Source organism: Barbatula barbatula (assembly GCF_947034865.1).
Source record: "Barbatula barbatula genome assembly, chromosome: 17".
Taxonomy (NCBI): domain Eukaryota; kingdom Metazoa; phylum Chordata; class Actinopteri; order Cypriniformes; family Nemacheilidae; genus Barbatula; species Barbatula barbatula.
The window spans coordinates 17,403,091-17,422,938 of record NC_136780.1 but is presented as its reverse complement, the minus strand read 5'-3'; the positions used below and the strand labels follow the sequence as shown (position 1 = coordinate 17,422,938).

Genomic DNA, 19,848 nt, shown 5'->3' with positions numbered 1-19,848 from the left:
TACGTGCTTCATGTATGCGTACTTATATGATGGTATTTTATCAAGCAGATAACTGGCAAAGAGTGTTTGAATAAGTCAAAGAAGTGTTTAAAGCAGTGAAAACGGCACAGCTCTAATAAACACTTCATTTATATTGCTGAATCACTTGATTACAATTGAAAGTGGACCGAGACCTATATTTTCAACGGTCTGTCTGCTTGTTTAGTGCGCAAAAGGGTTCAGATGGCAGTGTTCAAATTTTAATAAACCATATGCGAACACATCCTTAAAGTATTTAAATGAGAAATATTACCGTTTTTAGCAGCAGGGTATCGCTGTACTTTTCTAGTATTGATGTATTCTGCAATTAAATGTAGACCACTAATAGAATTCACCAACAAACATTTTCCCTTTAGTTCCGTTTATTAAACTGAGTCATGCTTAATTTTTGAAAGAAAAAAACAACAACATTTCACAAGCACACACAAACTGACTTGCACAAGGGTTTACTCCACAGTGCACTTTTTTAGATACTCTCTGTAAAGCAGAAGTTGTTCTGTCGTGTGTTGTGTCAGTCTGCTTCTTTGAGCCCGTACAATACAGGCCGCTAAAGGAAACAGTCTTTTCAATCCTCCTGAAGATGCTGGGACAGCCAACAGTTTGCGACAAATGCTTTGTAGCTGGGGGAAACGAGTGGCTTCCCTCCAAAACACCTGGATGCAAGCATCTCCCTTCAACAAGGGCTCAGATAGGTAAAGATTCAGCTCAGACTCTTTCTCTGGCAGCCAATCATCATCATCTGCTTCAACACAGCTCGTCTCTGCTAAGGTAAATGTTTCTGTTTTACTCAATGCAGATTCTACAGCTGAACGGGCACGAATTTTGGAAGGAGTAAACAGTGTGGTGCTCCTGAATGTTTCGTTTCCGAAGCTGAATGGTTGGAGCTTGATTCGTGGGTCCAGCACGGTGGCTACTATCAAATCTCTTTGAAAAATCAAAGATTGGAAGTAAGCACGAAGACCAGAACGCAGGGCTGAGCAAAAATCGCTCAACTTTGTGCTTTTGGTCTCAAGAGTTTTATCAAGTCCAATGATAGATGGAATGATGAGGGACAAGGTGATATCATCTTCCTGAAGTACCTGGACAGCCTCTTCAAAAGGCTCTAGTAAGCCAACAAAGTCCACTATTTGCTCAAGAGTAACTTGTACAATTGGTGGACAAATGGAGCAGTCTTTTGACACTGTGCGAGCCTGATTCAGCAGGCTCATCACCAATGGCCAAACTGACTCCTGCATAATTTCACGGACAATGATAATCGTTGAATTCCAGGTAATGCTGCTTGAGCTGTAAGCATTAGTTAGTGAGACACTGCATTTCTTTTTCAGAACCTCATTCCAGTAGTCGCTACGTCGAAAAAATGACACCACACTTTGTAGCTCAAAGAGTATGCGCTCAACAGCACTGGATTTCTTTAGTGCCTCTTTAATGACACAATGCAGCAGGGTTGTGATACAGTCCAGACGTTTGCTGGAGGAAATTTCAACCAGAGAGAGATCATCTATCGCAACATAATCATCAAGAAAATCCAATACTTCATTACTCTGTTCAGAACATATACTCTTATAGTCACAGAAAACATCTTGTGTCGCAATGGTGTTCTTGGCTTCATGGATAATACTGTAACCAATGTTATGAGAGAAGACCCCATAGCTTAAGAGAACTGACTCAAGTTCACCTCCAATATTGGCCATAAGCTCTTTACACTGCAAATGGCGTAAGGCTACAGTAGGCCTATGAATGTTCCAATCATCATCAAGAAAATGCACCTGAACAACAAGAAGTGCCTCTGCATATTCACTGGCCCATACATCTACAGTGAGGTGAACAACATTCTGCCCCCCACCCAATGATACACAGTTCTTAAGATGCTGGATTATCTGTGGCTTTAGATCTTTCTCCACTGCGTTATACAGCTGCAAACCTACAGTGCGCTGTGAGAGTTGTGGGTATTGAGGTCCAATTAATGTCATTAATTTACAAAAGCCAGAACCTTCAGAAATGTTTAGGGGTAGCATATCCTCAGCAATCATCCGCAACATAGCATCTACAAATGCTTCTTGTTGCACTTGCAGAGTAGAATTATTATTGGAGCTGGACGGTGAACTTGAAGGTGGGTAGAAGGAAGGACCCTTGGCTCTCATGTCTTTTCCTGAAGCCTTCCTCATTTGGCTTATCTTGGGCAATTGCTGTTCTTTGCTCTTTGACTGAAAATTAAAAACAAACTTTAAAATAACAAGGATGGATGGATGAATTGTCTTAAATTATCATACATTTAAATTAGCTACCCATGAAGCAATCATCCAAATAATGACAAGGTAAAAAGGTCAAACAGATCAGTGCCCAATTTGCCGGTGAAAATGTGTAAACAATGCACGCTTTAAGCAAATGTAACAGACTTTAAAAAAAACATTGTTAACCCTTTACAATACGATTCTATTTGTTAACAATTAGTTAATGCATTAGCTAACATGAACTAACAATAAACAATACTTCTACAGTATCTATTAATTTAAATTCATGTTAACTTCAGCATTATGATTTGCAATATCACATGTTGTCACTGTAAACATTAGTTAAGGGGGTTGTATTGTCATTTTATTCAGGCTTTTGGCTAATCACAAGACAACAATTTTGATCTAAAGGAAAAATATGGATTATGTTCGAATTTGAGATTTTCATAAAAAATAAATACGTTCCCCTCGTCTCATGATCCCAATGCTCAAAGTCATTATTAAACATCTAAAATGATCTTCATTTGTTAAAGTTTTCTGAGAGGTGCACCTTTCCTAATACAAACTGGATGTGTGTCCATCGGAACTAAAGCGTTTGGGATTCTGGGGTTTTGGTTTTAAAACATGCAGGATTGAGAAATTAAAGTGCGGGACTGATGTTAAGTGAGTTATTAAGAGAGATGCAGTGCAGGTCCTGATTGATGCGAATTATAAGAGCTTTCATAAAGAACGGTCAAAAGCAGATACAACCCGAATTCCGGAAAAGTTGGGACGTTTTTTAAATTTGAATGGAATGAAAACTAAAGGAATTTCAAAATCACATGAGCCAGTATTTTATTCACAATAGAACATAGATAACATAGCAAATTTTTTAACTGAGACATTTTACACTTTTGGCAATGGCATTTTATTTATATAGCACTATTAATTTCAACCAGAGGTTGACCAATGTGCTTTAACATCAAAAAGAGGCAATATTATACATTGTAATAAGATAAAAAGGAATACTACAAAAAATATTAAGAAACGACAAATTAACTATCAAAAGCTTTATCAAAGAGATAGGTCTTTAGCCTAGTCTTAATAGAAGACACAGATGGAGCCTTTTTTATTGTAATTGGCAGTGCATTCCAAAGTTGAGGGGCAACAAATGAGAAGGCTCGGAAACCCCTGCGCTTTCGATTCATCTTAGGAACAGACAGAGTCTGATCGTTAGAGGACTGAATAGATCTACAAGTCTTTCTCTCAACCAGTAAATCAGAAATGTAAGAGAGACCCAGACCATGTAACGATTAAAAAAAATAAGCAAAAGTTTAAAAACTACCGGCGCCATCTTGAAATTTTATCCACTAAATTAGCTAATTTAAAATGTAATGCCTGCTACAGGTCTCAAAAAAGTTGAGACAGGGCATGTTTACCATGGTTTAGCATCTCCTTATCTTTTCAAAACAGTTTGAAGACGTCTGGGCATTGAGGCTATGAGTTGCTGGAGTTTTAGTGTTGGAATTTGGTCCCATTCATGCCTTATATAGGTTACCAGCTGCTGGAGAGTTCGTGGTCATCTTTGACGTATTTTTTGTTTAATGATGCGCCAAATGTTCTCTATAGGTGAAAGATCTGTACTACAGGCATGCCAATTCAGAACCCGGATTTCCAACAAGAATGTAAAATTTGGACTCATCTGACCATAGAACACTATTACACTTTGAAATAGTCCATTTTAAAGGAGCCTTGGCCCACAGGACACGACGGCGCTGCTGGACCATGTTCACATATGGCTTCCTTTTTGCATGATGGAGCTTTAGTTGGCAACTGCTGATGGCACGGCGGATGGCGTGAAGGGCCCGAAGACCACGGGCATCCAATTAAGGTCTCCGGCCTTGTCCCTTACGCACAGAGATTTCTCCATTTTCTCTGAATCTTTTGATAATGTTATGCACTGTAGATGATGAGATTTGCAAAGCATTTGCAATTTGACGTCAAGGAATTTTTAAGTATTCCACAATCTTTTTATGCAGTCTATGACAGATTGGAGAGCCTCTGCCAATCTTTACTTCTGAGAGACTATGCTTCTTTAATAGAGTGTTCACACCAAACGCTGTTGTAACAAGATTCAATAGAAGGGAAGGAAGGAGACGGGAACCGGCGAACATAAACTAACTTTTAATTGATAAAATCAAAGGTAAATAAACACACAAACCACAACATAAAATCCAGACCAGGGGCCTGTACCATGAAGCTGGTTTAGGTGGCTAGCCAGCTATGTTTCAGTTTAGTTTGTGGCAACCCTGGGTTTTAGGTACCATAAAAGTCGCTCGGCTTTATTCGGTGTTCGTCGCCATGGTGTCTTACGCTGCACGGCTAACCTGCTCCGGGGCAGGCTATGTTCTGGATTCGAGATCTCAGACTGAAGTTTGACCAATCAGCTGTGAGCAAAGAAGCATATAGGTGACGTAACTGACTCACAGTGCGTGTTAGAATGGCTAGTTATTTTTTATACTGTTTAATAAAATAAAAATACTAATATAAAAATATATATTACAAATATAAAATCAAATATTGTTTACTATATAGGTAAAATCTGATTTTACAGATTTGCTGGCTTTCCCTTACACTCACATGAAATTCAATTTACTTACTTATATTCCACTTTTATTGTATCACGTGTATTCGCATTGCAGTTTTTACATTCTTGTCTGTGGTGCAGAACATCTAGAAAGACTTTCAGTTTCACTGTATTAGGACATTTTTCTTTGTCCTGAACCGTAGTTTTTATTAAGGCTTCAATGAAATGACTGACCCTGGTTAATGGCGCAAAGACTAGTCTATTAAAGGTAAAGGTTTATGCATTCTGTTGTAAAAGCAGGCCGTTTTATTAAGTGTTATTCTTATATTTTCTTCCGCTTCTCTGTGTTGCAGAACACACCGCTATTTATAATTCTGAGCTCCGTTGTCTTTCTGCAAAAAAATAAACTAGTTTTTTTCCTGCAGAGCATCATATCAGACTAAAAGGAGACCAACATGCAACCAGTCTGCGTTATTTTTTGGGCAACTTGTTTGACACGCATTCATTGATTTTAAACACGTAAGATGTCAGAGTTTACAATGCAGAAGCGTTGTGGTGTCATTTGCCTGTCAAATTAGCCGTTTACAGCTTTAACAAATTTGTACAGAAGTTCAGAATATATGAGAATGAACTTTATTTGCACGCAACTCCTCTCATGTGTACTCGGAAGGGAAATGATGAAGCAGATGTAAGGTTAACTTTCTTGCTTCTGCTGCCTGAATGGATGTTTTTTGTCCGCACGAGGGTTAAAATTGCAATATGCGGGAGCTTCAATTAACATTTGTTGTAATATTTCTGTACCCATGCCTTACATAAAAAAAGTTGCCCGCAAGGACACGGACCCCTTGTAGTTCCACCGAGGACCCCGCGGATCATGTTTGCACTACAGTAAATGTGTGTACTTTATAGTGTTTAACTTGCGCATTAACGCAATCAGCAGTGTTTCTGAAACACTTCTCTCTTGCGTAGACAGCAGAAACATATCACTCCATGGCTGAAATTCATTTTTGTGTTCATATTGTGGAAATCGCTTTATCCATTTATAATGCGATTGGTTTAGCCATGCTGACGTCACTCGTTCATGTGCACGCGCGATCAAACTAATTTTAGCTTCAGGATCAAAGCTTGAGTTGACAAAGAAACTCCACGAGCTGCTTCATGGTACGAACAAAGCTTGATCACGTTGGTTTGGTTTTGTCAACCCAAAACTAATCCAATTACCCTGAGTTTGTTCAGCTACATTCATGGTACAGGCCCCTGGTCCTCTCTCACTGACGGTCCGGTCGTTCGTCCTTTTATATGCTCCACAATCTCCTCCGTGATACGAGAGGGTGCGTGAGTGTTAACGTTGTTAAACGGTCCAACACTGGCCTCGCATCCCGGCTCTCGTCCCGCCTACCTCGCTACAGCGGTAAATCGCGCTATTCGCGTTTAGTTGGATGCTTGAACATTTTGAGTTTACTCGCTTCATTACAGAAGCGAATTTGCGTCATGGGAGGGGCTTCTGCCGCTTGCTTAAGGCCCTATTAGAGCAAGCTCCTGATTGGTTAAGGCGGCGTAAAGTTTCGCCAAAGTTCAGATTTTTCAATTCTAGGTCATCGAGTCTTTGCATTGACTTAACATGTAAATCACTTGCGCTTAACGCTTCATTCACGTTTGGTGTGAACACACTATAAGCCATCCCTTTTATAGCTAACCATGTTACAGAACTGATATCAATTAACTTAAGTCACTAGATGTTCTCCCAGCTGAATCTTTTTCAAAACTGCTTGTTTTTTTGTTGCCCCCGTCCCAACTTTTTTGAGACATGTAGCAGGCATTACATTTTAAATGAGCTAATTTAGTGGATAAAAGTGTAAAATGTTATCTTTGTTCTATTGTGAATAAAATATTGGCTCATGTGATTTGAAATTCTTCTAGTTTTCATTTTTTTCAAATTTAAAAAACTTTTCCAGAATTCGTACAAGCAATACAAAAGTAATCGCTGGGGCTCCTGACAACATTACATATTATGAAGCGAATTGATCGGTCTCTAAAATAATTATTATCTGTAAATCATGGAAATTATCTGTAAACTACAGCTTCTGCAACTGAAACTTTGGACGAATATCAATTGCACCCAAGTGCCTTACTCACTTAGAAGGGCAAAGCTCCAGAAGTGGAAATTTGAAAGGGAGACTAGCAACTGTTGTTATAATTATGCTAAATTTCTAACATAGCCGTTTCCATCACACGGGTGACCTGGATAATAAATATCAACGCCGTTTTCTCTTTGACAGACACTTTGCAGTCGTCCCTTTGAGCACGGGCGCAAAACACGTTTTACACATTTAGTGTGATTCTGGTTCGCCCAAGGACCAAAAAAGATGACTCGGTTAGCTGTTATCTAGATTCTGGTTGGCCCAACAAATCCAGGTGCTGGACCAAATAGGGCTGTGCAATTAATTGAAAATGAATCGTAATCGTCAATTTTGGCCTTCATCAATTACAAAACCAAAATAATCGAGGTAAACGATTATTGTGCTGTATTCGATTCTATTCTAGCAAGGATTCTCTTTTCTTGTATAAATCCACAGCGCACACAGTTTCTTTACAGTGGTTTAGCAGTACTATTTCTTTATTTTTTTTTTCAGTAAAATTCAGAGTTTAAAAGCAAAGGTTTTTTTCTATGTTGTTTTAAAAGTTAATAAGTAATCGTGTTAAATAATCTGGATCTCAATATTGGCCAAAATAATCGCGATTATGATTTTTGTCATAATCGAGCAGCCCTAGGACCAAAGACATTTCAGACACTCGAGATGTAGATCCCTAAGAACCCCCCCACCCCACAGGAAATAACTCTTTGGATTTACACAATTATGAATTACCTATTTTTGATTAAAAAAGGCAAATTTCACAGAAAAGCGACTAGTTGGCAGGTATGTAATAAGCTCTCCTTATGTTTCATGAACATTTTCTCAGTAACTTTTCTCTCCATTATTTATCATTGGAGTTTGGGTCCCTCGCCCAAAAAGTTTATTGAATAACTGACATGAACTAACAATAACAATGATTTTAATAAAATGCTGAAAAACGAAATTGTTCATTGTTAGCTAATGCATTTACTAATGTTAACCAATAGCAACTCATTGTAAAGTGTTACCAAATAATTGTATGTAGTTTATGTGTACACTACGTTTTTTCCGGTACTTTTGACCAGTAATTTGTATGAGCACTGTAAAGCATAGAGTTGCATTTAACAAAAAAGATAACTAACACCGAAAAGACAAAAAATACCTTGTTTTGATTTGTGGAAGTACTTGATTGTTTTTCTTGTGGGTAGAGTCCAAGATTACCCAAGCCAACCTCATCTATCTTAAAGATGCCCTTGTCCATTTTACGCTTCAAGGTTGCGTACCAATGGTTCTTTATGGAATTATCAGTCCTAACAAACATGATCAAATGTTTATCAATTACTGTGCCCTAATTAAACAACATGCAAACTCACCAGTTTGAAATGCATCTGGCAGAACAATGTCTTTAAATAACAACACATGACATATAACCCCAAACAAAACACAAATGAACAAGACTAAGATAATTACTATACCTTCCAGGTAGAAACTTTGCAATTTGAGCCCAACGAGGTCCCAAAATATAATGACATTTGATGATTATAAGATCTTCCTCTTTTGTCCAGGGGGTCTTAATCACAGAGGGGTCAAGATGATTATGCCAGCGCTCTCTGCATTGTTTACCCCTTCGACTCTTTAAGCGTTTGGCAATTACGCTCCAATTCTTGTCACCATACAGAGACACCAATTCAATGAGCTACAAAAAGAATAGAAAATGCTTTTAGGATGGCCTTGGAAAATGTCCAATTTATTGCTTCCAAAACACAAAAAATAACAAACAGTGCACTTGACAAGTTAGTTAGTTTGCAAACAAGGAGTGCATATCGTGCACTCTTACACCATGTCCACACCTGACATGACCGGCATGCCATGACACGAAACGACAAACGGCTTGTTCTTAATGGGTTTGTAGGGTCACATCCGCATCCAGTGTTGACAAAATGTGAAATAATGTAAAATTATAATGGGTTCCATTGTCCTTTGTCGTGTCACGTCCGGTGTAGGCAGTAGTAAGCAATTGAGTGGTTCTCAGTTTCTCGAAAAGCAGCTATTCTTGAAAAGCAGCTATTTAATTTATTTAATTAACACTGCATATAGGAATTTATTGTGTGTCTGATATTTGACCTGTGTTTTGACTTCCATAACCTTTTGTTTTACTTATAGTCAATGTTTTCTTATACAGCTGCTTTGTAACAATGAAAATTTTAAGTAGCGCAATATAAATAAAGCTGACTTGACTATAATTGTGCAAAAAAAAAAAACGCGAAAGAAAAACACAATAGTGCTCACCTTTTCATCTTCTTCTCTGGTCCAACTTCCCTTCGTGAGCATAGGGTCTAATACAACTGTGAACCGGTATTTACAGTTCTGTGCAGTTCTACCCTGCAAATTCAAAACAAATTTAGAAAGCCTTTCCCAAACACATTATTTGTTCAATCTACCAAAGAATTCACAAAATTCATAACTACTTAACAGTTAATCTGACAAATCAATGCTGTATCAAATAGTTTTGAGAATGAGTTTTTAAAAGACAAAAGATCAAGTCCTTATAGAGAGACCCTTGTTTCTAAAACAATACTTTTTCCCAAACATCATAAAATAGAGACTGTGTCTGTCCCCCGGATTAGCAAACATAAAATAATGCGTAAACCTCTCAAAGGTAATTTAATTAATGTTAAACTAACTAAACATGAACATAATACAGATAATCAACTGTTTCGACTCGGATTGCTAAATATTAGATCTCTCTCTAATAAAGCACTTTTTGTTAACGATATGATAACAGATCATAAAATAGACATGATCTGTCTGACAGAAACAGGGCTGAAGCCAGATGATTATATTGCTTTAAATGAGTCTGTCCCCCAAGATTATTATTATAAACACGAGCCTCGCCTAAAAGGCAGAGGGGGAGGTGTTGCTGCACTTTACCGTAACTCTTTTAGCATTTCTCAGAAGTCTAATCCTAAATACAATTCTTTTGAAGTCATGGTACTTGATGCATCAATACCTAATACTAAGGACAAAACATCTTTAAAATTTATTCTGGCTATTGTATATAGGCCTCCAGGGCACCACACAGATTTTATTAAAGAATTTGGTGGGTTCTTATCAGAACTAGTACTGGCTGCAGACAGAGTCCTTGTTGTTGGTGACTTTAACATTCATGTAGATAATGATACAGATGCTTTAGGAATGGCATTTAAAGACACTCTTAACTCCATGGGCGTTAGTCAACATGTGTCGGGACCTACTCACCTTCGTAATCATACTTTAGATTTAATATTGTCTTACGGTATAAACGTGGGCGATGTAAAAATCCTTCAGCAGAGCGAAGACATTTCGGATCATTATCTGGTATCATGCTTGCTTCACTACCCAATGGTGGCAAATCAAACTCCAAGTTACAAATATTGTAGAACATTAACTTCGACTACAAAAGATGCGTTTCTTGATAATTTGCCTGAATTGTCTCAAATCTCTAGCATGAGTAATAACGTTGAAGATCTTGACTTTACCATTGAAAATATTAATGCCACCTTCTCGGAAACGCTAGACATAGTTGCTCCTCATTAAAAATGACAGACCGACACCGTGGAAAAATGAACTCACTCAGGCTCTAAAGAAAGCGCCACGAAAACTAAATTAGAGGTATTTCGTATTGCCTGGAAGGATAGTATTAAAAAATACAGGAAAGCCCTAAAAACGTCGAGATCTGCCTACCTTTCATCACTAATAGAAGAAAACCAGCATAACCCTAGGTTTTTATCTGATACAGTGGCTAAATTAACCAAAAATAAATCGTCAGCGACTTCTGATTCTGTATACCAGCATAGCAGTAATGATTTTATGAACTATTTCACAAATAAAATCCAAGATATTAGAGAAAAAATTATAACTATGCAACCAGAAGTGAATCCCGCTGAACAAATGACTAACTACAGCGCCTCTAAGGAGAAATTACGTTTATTTTCTACTATAGATCACGATGAACTCTCTAAAATCATTAGATCATCTAAATCAACTTCATGCATGTTAGACCCTATACCTACAAATCTACTGAAAGAGATGCTCCCAGAAATTATAGATCCTCTACTTAGCATTATTAACTCATCTCTGACATTAGGACATATGCCTAAAGCATATAAGGTGGCTGTTATAAGGCCCCTTGTCAAAAAACCCCATCTGGAACCTGGGGAACTAGTTAACTACAGACCTATTTCGAATCTACCTTTCTTATCTAAAGTTCTGGAAAAAGTAGTCTCAATTCAAATATGCTCCTTCCTCCAAAGGAATGAGATTAATGAAGATTTCCAGTCTGGATTTAGAGCACATCACAGTACAGAGACTGCTCTGATTAGAGTTACAAATGATCTGCTTATGGCGTCCGACCGAGGTTGTATCTCCTTATTGGTGCTGCTAGATCTTAGTGCTGCATTCGACACCATTGACCACAGCATGCTCCTACATAGACTCGAAAATTATGTTGGTATTAAGGAAATAGCTTTGAAATAGCTTAGATCTTATTTATGCGACCGTTTTCAATATGTAGCAATAAACAATGAGGTATTACGCAAATCGAAAGTCCAGTACGGTGTACCACAGGGCTCAGTCTTAGGGCCTATGCTCTTCGCATTATACATGCTACCTCAAGGAGATATAATAAAGCGACACGGAGTAAGCTTTCACTGTTATGCTGATGATACGCAACTTTATATTTCCTCGAAGCCTCATGAAACACAGCAATTCCATCGAATAGTGGAATGCATAGTCGATATAAAAAAGTTGATGAGTAGCAATTTTTTATTACTGAACTCAGACAAAACTGAAGTGTTACTTATCGGACCGAAAACCGCCCTACGTAACAACCAAGAATACTGCTTAACTATTGATGGATGTTCCATAAAACCCTCATCTTTAGCTAAGAATCTTGGCTTTATATTCAATAGTACTCTGTCATTTGAGAACCAGGTCGCCAACACCTGTAAAATTGCGTTTTTCCATCTTAAAAATATATCTAAACTACGTCATATGCTGTCACCATCAGATGCAGAGAAGCTTATACATGCCTTTATGACATCAAGACTAGATTAATGTAATGCACTATTAGGTGGTTGCCCTGCAGGCCTATTACAAAAACTCCAACTGGTCGAAAATGCGTCAGCTCGAGTTCTTACGCGTACAAAAAAGTATGAGCATATTAGCCCGGTTCTGTCAACCTTGCATCGCAACCCAAGCATCGCATTAACTTTAAAATCTTGCTTATTACCTACAAAGCCTTGCATGGTTTAGCTCCTCACTACTTGAGAACTTCTAACGTATTATAGTCCATCACGTGCACTACGCTCTCAGGTGTCAGGTCAGTTGGTAATACCTAGAATTTCAAAATCAAGTGCAGGCGGCAGATCATTTTCCTATCTAGCCCCATAACTTTGGAACAGTCTTCCCTGCACTGTCCGGGAGGCAGACACACTCTGTCAGTTTAAATCTAGACTAAAGACGCATCTTTTTACTCTTGCATACACTAGACTATCATAATATATATATTTCAAAGATCTAGGCTGCACTAGTTAGATCAACTGGAACCAGGGACACTTCCAATAACAACTGATGCATTTGTTGGATCAAAGAGTGCAGAACAGTACTCTACTCTCAGCCAGTCTTGTCTTATTGTTCCAAGGTTACCAGAGCGGGGTTACCGGAGCGGGCAGGGCGCAATCCATTCCCAGACCTGACAAATGCTGGACGAAGGACGTGGCGACTCTACAAAACTTCAGTCGCTATTAGATTATTAATGATAATTTTAAATCTAACTTTGTTTTTTATTTTGCCTTGTTGTGCAAGCACTGTCGAGCTTGTGCAGAGGCTGCAGTTTTTGCCAGAGGGGAACTGGAATCCCCTGGTTAGGCCTGGTCTCCCTCTGAGGTTTTTTTTCTCCTCCAATGGAGTTTTGGGTTCCTCGCCACCGTTTGCATACTGTTTTGCACTGTTTGCCTGGCCGGGGGGGCTGCTAGAATTTGATAGTCTTATTTAATTAACACTGCATATAGGAATTTATTGTGTGTCTGATATTTGACCTGTGTTTTGACTTCCATAACCTTTTATGTTTTACTTATAGTCAATGTTTTCTTGTACAGCTGCTTTGTAACAATGAAAATTGTAAAAAGCGCTATATAAATAATGCTGACTTGACTTGACTTAAAACACCATATTATATATCCAAATTTTATGAATACATATAAAATATAAAAAATAATTAAAGCTGCACGCAGCATTTAGCGGGTTTCGAGGTTTAAGGCAGTCAAAAGCAGTCGTGCATTCATGAAAAGTTTAGGGGGTCAAACCTCAACACACGCATGAAGGATCAAAGTCCAACACATACACACAGAAAAATGACAGGTATCAACTCATAGAAACTATGCATGCTTACAGAAACATGCACATATACTACAACCATGTCAAATAATTTGGACAATTCGTTAATGAGTATCCGATTTTCATTGTTGTTGGCTTTTAAATTGAAGCGAAGGTGCTTTCTAACTCAAGAAGTCTGAAGTTCCTGGGCCGAGACGTTTATTTTCAAGCGTATCAGAACCTGTAGATGTATAACCGTTGCATAATTACAGTATTTAGTGCCATTGTTCCCGTTATAGCACCCCCTAGTGTCCAATCACCGCGGTTTTTTTTATGTGAGCTCAGAGCGAAGGTTTACACATATGTTTTAAGCCCCGTGAAGCTATCTCAAACCCTTCTCTAACAACGTTTGTTTAAGTGTCTTAGGCTCCGCCCAGTTCAGTTTTGGCCCCCCCCTAGCGTGTATGAATACAAATTTCAATTTCTTTTCAATGATTATATACATTCACACTCCACAGAAGTCGTCTGCATTGGTTTGGTTCCAATCGGTTGAAAAACCAAGGACTAGTTTGTGAAAATAGGTTTTTGACATTATCAGCGATAACTCACGAACCGTTTGATCGACAGAAATGGTTCTAGAGGCAAAGTTGTTCAGAATGAGAAGAGATATCATATGATGTAAATAGTTTATGTCAAATGTCACGTGATACACAATTGTTTAAGAATTGAAATAAGCGTCAATTTTGCCATTTTTACTGGTTTAGCGCCACCTAGTGTCCAAACGCCACCTTCTTTTGTATGTGACCTCGGAGTGATGGTCTACACATATGTTCCAAGCCCCATGATGACGTGTTAATCCGTTCTGGATTTATGGCCATTTTAATGCGATAGGCTCCGCCCAGTTCAGTTTTTGGCCCCCCCTACCGTGTATGAATACAAATTTCAACTTTTTTTCAATGATTATTTACATTCACACTCCACAGAAGTCATCTGCATTGGTTTGTTTCCAGGGACTAGTTTGCGAAAGTAGGTTTTTGACATCATCAGCGATAACTCACGAACCGTTTGATCGACAGAAGCATTTCAAGAGGCAAAGTTGTTCAGAATGAGAAGAGCTATCATATGATGTAAATAGTTTGAGTATATGTCAAATGTCACGTGATACACAATTGTTTATGCACTGCAAAAACGTTTTTTCGCCCCCCAGTGGCCGAATGAGTTCATATTTCTTACAGACCTTCAGGACCACGAGTCGAACAAGCCCAGCGAGTGTCGTTTTGATCGGCCTCCATTAACCCTGTCTAATGAGTGCTCAAAATTCATTGGCCGATGGTGGCCATGTTTTTTGAGAAACGCCAAAGTCCTTTTATACAGTCACGGTGCATGACGCAAAGACACACCATACCAAATAATAAGTCGATCGGGCAAACGGTTGCATAGTTATAGCCCTTTTCGAGTTCTTTGCTATTATAGCGCCACCTAGTGGCCAAACACCAAGTCTTTTTTATTGTGACCCCGGACTGAGGGTCTACACATACGGTCTAAGCCCCGTGAAGATAGCTCAAACGGTTCACGAGTTATGGTCATTTTTGTGAAACTGGCTACTTCCGGTTTTGAAGTTTTGATGCCCCCTAGCAACGCTGAATCGAAATTTCAACTTTTTTTCAATGAATATTTACATTCACACTCCACAGAATTCATCAGCGTTGGTTTGGTTGCGATCGGGCAAAAATCCAGGGACTAGTTCATTTTCTTTTTCATAAAATGCAAATTAGCGAAAGAATTTGCATACCGGAAATGAAATCGGAGATATACGTTTTTAAGTTTTGAGCCAATTATTACAATGATATAAAACACTTGGGTGTGCGACAAACATTTTAGGAGTTACGAATGCAAACGCGCTCAGGATCGCTGTAGCGCCCCCTATGGACCGACATGGCTGACTCCGAGTATCTGAGTAGCGAGCGAGACTACTACCATCTGACCAAGTCTCGAGTTTCTATGACTTACGGTTTGGGCTGGGCTACGCGTTTTATGGCGGAATAATAATAAATAAGAAGAATAAAAATCCTTACAAAAACAATAGGTTTTCAGCACTTCGTGCTCGAAACCCTAAATATGATTATGTGCACGTTTCATCTGATACGATGAAAAGGAGTCAGAATCCCAAATCTGTGTTTCATGTTGCGCATCCGGTCAATATTTTGCCTGTATTACAGCTGGATGAACTGCGCTGAAAAAGGGTTCCGCTTGTACAACTGACAAAATAAACAAACAAAACAAATCCTATCCAGATAATTTCATAGCAAATACATAATTTGGAAGAAGCTGTAAAACTTAACAATAAATAAAATGTTTCTTTGCATTTAGTGTCAGTTTTAGGCTTGTAGTTTGCTGCATTAATAAAGCGTGCACGTCTCTCTCTCAGCACTCGTTGCTGCTTGATTGCATCTGATGTCATGTTCCGCTAAATTTATTTGGCCGCATTTCAACTAATTCAATTAATAATTTTGGTTGCCGATCATTAGCAGCATCCCTATTGATTTTAAATTTGTAATTAACTGTATGAATAATCACTTTAGACAGTCCTCATTTTCAATTCATAAAAGAAACAATAAACCAATTCATCAATTATAGTTGCAGCCCCAGACAAACACTCACAGGTAGGAAGCCTGCTATCAGTTCCCAGTCATCTTTTCCAAATCTTCCCACAAGGGATGCAAGAATTTCATCCTAAAGGTTACAAATAATAAACAGCATTACCAAACAAGGCTATACTTTCGCTATAATTAGGTCTATCTGTGTGTGTGTATAAATACACATATACAGACACAGAAAAAATGAAGAGACCATTCCAAATGTTCATTTAATCAGCATTTCTAGACGTATTGTGGCCAATCCAATTTAGTGTCTGGTGAATTTTTACAAAATCAAACCCAACAGCAATTTGAAAGACACATGAAAACTGTGATAAAAATCGAGGCTATCACATACTTTTTATATTGCTTAAAAATTAATATGAACTTGTCTTCTTTGCAGTATTTGAAATCTGAAAAAACAGAGAGCATATTTTCTCATATTTTGACCTGTTTCTCAAGTTTTCATTTTCACCAAATAAATGTAAAGAGAAACAATATTTGTATTTGAAATTTAGTAGAAATATTGTTTGTAGAACACAATGATTATTTTACTTAAACACATACCTATAAATTCTGAAAAATTAAAGATTGAAATACATTTTTGTTCTGAACGGATGCTTGATACGGTGCTTGATGCTTTCACTCACCTCCTTTACAGTCCATTTGAACTTTAGCTGCTCAACATCTTCGTCAATGTCAGACTCGAGAGGCAGTTCAAGGCTCATACAATCTTCCATTACACTAGAAATGGAGGCACACGTTAGCTCAAATGTATGGCTGTGTTCTGATTCACACCTCGGCAATTCCAGGGTTATGGATGTAACTAATTTCCAGATAATTAATTTGTTACCAATATACATCTGTGTATATTTTACTAAACCCTGGCTATGCACAAGTTTTCTGTTTTAAAGAAGAAAAATCATAAATTTACTACCCGAACCCGAATAATAATTAAAAACTGTACCTGACAAAACCCGGTCGGCACATATTCTACTATAAACAAATTGCGAGATAAAACCTTTTGTCTTACCTACTGTAATTGGCCTTCTGCCTCCCTGACTGACCAATCCTCCTTTGTTTCATTCATGTTATCACCAATTGAACGAATATGTTTAATTCCATTATTCATTATTCCATCTTAAAAAATCTGCTTACAGTCACATTGACGAATCAAATTTTGCACGTTTAGTAGTAAAATAAAGCTTTGGCTGTTTTCCCCATTGGACTACAATAATGATTGCTCGTTAAGTCCCATTCATGACCGCTGACATTAGCAGCACTTGTTTGCCATCATCTGTGTGCTCTCTGAGCAGCAGTGTCTGACCAAAATGTTTTGATATAAAAAGACGGTTCATTCATTATTATAAACATGAGGAAAAAGTGGAATAGGCACTTTTCCCCACATCACTCATGAATGAAGTGTAGGCTAAAGGCTAAAAGCAAATTATATTGGCTTTCATCATTACTGTTGGTATTGCTTCTGAAAAAATAGAAACATTTTCAAAAACATTGATTTGTAATTATTTTTATAATCTAACAGTGTTGATTGAATTATTTACTCAATATATTCAAATCTTCTTATATTCAAATAAATAACTAAAATGTGATGTTAATTATTAATATTTTATTGTAATGTCAGCAGTATCAGCCCGATAATAAAATCACCCCGAAATATTAAAGCACATAAATTATAAATCATATCCTCTGGTTGAAACACTTGCACGCAGTTAATTCCAGTTAAGTACTGTCATGATCATTGACTACAGCTATTAGCATAACATTGTTCAAGTAGGTACAGTACGCAGATATTTATGAATGCCTAAAATATAGGAACAAAAGCATAAAGTTTGAAACAGCTTGATGTCTGAATGCTTTCTGTCTTGAAGCCTGCTTTTGAGAACACTTTTTGGGTTGTATTGTAAAGAACATTTATTCTATAATTTCTTTATTAAATAAACATAACAGGTGCTTTTAAGATGATTTAACTATTGAAAGGTAGACTAGAGACATGATTTTCGGAAAAAGGAGAACTAAATGTTACCATGTTTTCTGTAGTCGGTGTTTTAAAATAAAAAGCAGTTGTAAATTTTTTGCCCTTTATTCAGAAAAATTTGTAAATATGAAGATAATGCATCATCAATAAACAAACTACAGTTAGTTCAGAACGCAGCTGCCAGAGTTCTAACCAGGACCAGAAAATATGATCACATAACCCCAATTTTATCAACCCTTCACTGGCTACCCATTAAGTATCGTATTGACTTTAAAGTTCTTTTAATCACTTATAAAGCCTTAAAGGGTTTAGCCCCTACCTACCTAACAGAGCTTCTATCATACTACAACCCATCACGCTCTCTAAGATCTCAAAACGCAGGACTTTTGATAATACCTAGAATAACTAAATCCACCAAAGGGGGTCGAGCTTTCTCATACGTAGCACCTAAACTCTGGAACAGCCTCCCTGATATTATTCGAGGATCAGATACACTCGCCCAATTTAAATCTAGATTAAAAACGCATCTTTTCAGCCAAGCATTCACTTAATGCAAATATGCTAAATAAACCACCAGGAGATGCTGACATTAGATATTATTTACTAGAATAGTTGGATTTATTATATAAAACACCATGTAGTGTGTTTTACCCTTTCTTGAGTTTTTCGTTTTTCCCCTGTAAAGCTGCTTTGGAACAATGCAAATTGTGAAAGGCGCTATATAAATAAAATTGAATTGAATTGAATTGAATGTATATCAATATAGCCATTATCGGCTTCCAATGCTAAAGAATTACATATTGCGGCGTCCATAACAAAGGGCATCGTATAAATAGGCGATTTGGGACACAGCAGTACACTATCAACAGTGTTATTTGTTGACAATGCAACACAAGGGAAAAAATAAAAAGACTTGAACACTACACATTGCACTACAGGGTGAAAACGGAGCCATTTGGGACTTTTTGAAAACAGTATTATTAGCATAAGGTTAGCTGGTTTAGAGGCAAACTTCGACGAAGTCTTCTGTACTTCGTGATAACGGCAACCCTTAAACTAATGCTGTTATATGCGTTACGACTACCAATTTTGTACATCTTTTCATTCTCTATAACAAGTATAGCCTACAGTTACCAATTGGCCTCGCTAATATCTCGAACGTTGGCACGTTTGCTAAAAATGAGGCTACTAACGTTACACAAGTTTTGTTTAGTGATGTTAACGCAAAATCTTTGTTATAAACAGTTTCTTCTTACCTAATAACTTGCACATTCATATCTTCAAAAGGCTTCTCCAATGTCAGTCATAATTCATATATTAAGAAGACAACTGTGTGTGGATAATAAAGATTATCGCTGTGGAATCGTCTGTAAAATGTATGTTGTTTGAATGAATTGGCCGACCTCCCACTGTTCCCTACAAAGTCCACACGGCGCGCGCACAAGTTATTTTAATTCTTGTGTTTCATGCTGGTTGACAAGCCAATTTATGGTGTATTACCGCCACCAACTGGACTGGAGTGTGACGCCTTAACGTTCAAGATTGAGCGAAAGACATTTGAGTGTATCTTAAATTCTGTTTTCCAATCCAATTCTGTATTTTTGACTGTCCCGATGCGCAGGGTAATTTATTTTATAGATATAAATTGATTAAACCCTCTATCAAGTTTAAGGGTTACAGTTATTACGGTCAGTGGCGCAAAAAGTGGGTATGCGCTATATGCGGTGCATAGGGGCGCCGCACCATGGGGGGCGCCAACGCGAGGGTTTAAAAAATTTGAAATAATAAAAGTTATATAAATTTTCATAATTTTTTTATAAGTTATTGTATATATAAAAAGTTATATACATTAAGAGGACTAACAGGCTAGGCGGCACCGGTGTCCTCATAAGATTCCATTTTATAATTTATT

At 37.7% G+C, this 19,848-nt stretch overlaps 1 protein-coding gene across 1 annotated transcript; it reads right to left on the bottom strand.

The window, feature by feature from the left end:
• Positions 1-387: 387 nt before the first annotated feature.
• mybl2a (v-myb avian myeloblastosis viral oncogene homolog-like 2a) lies at positions 388-19,397 on the bottom strand. Its single transcript, XM_079478401.1, has 7 exons — positions 19,193-19,397; positions 16,591-16,684; positions 15,966-16,037; positions 9,240-9,332; positions 8,426-8,646; positions 8,113-8,260; positions 388-2,243 (listed from the first exon to the last, which is right to left on the bottom strand). Exons 1-7 carry the CDS (start codon positions 19,210-19,212, stop codon positions 486-488), a joined length of 2,406 nt encoding a protein of 801 aa, XP_079334527.1. The 5' UTR covers positions 19,213-19,397; the 3' UTR covers positions 388-485.
• Between the last annotated feature and the right edge of the window lie 451 nt (positions 19,398-19,848).

Excerpts from the sequence above, each read along its gene's own strand:
- mybl2a (XM_079478401.1), bottom strand. The coding sequence starts at position 19,212 with ATGAATGTGCAAGTTATTAG. Across the intron at positions 8,261-8,425 it reads GCAAAGTTTCTACCTGGAAG|GACTGATAATTCCATAAAGA; the intron begins GTATAGTAATTA and ends CATGTTTGTTAG. Across the intron at positions 2,244-8,112 it reads CTTCCACAAATCAAAACAAG|TCAAAGAGCAAAGAACAGCA; the intron begins GTATTTTTTGTC and ends TTTAATTTTCAG.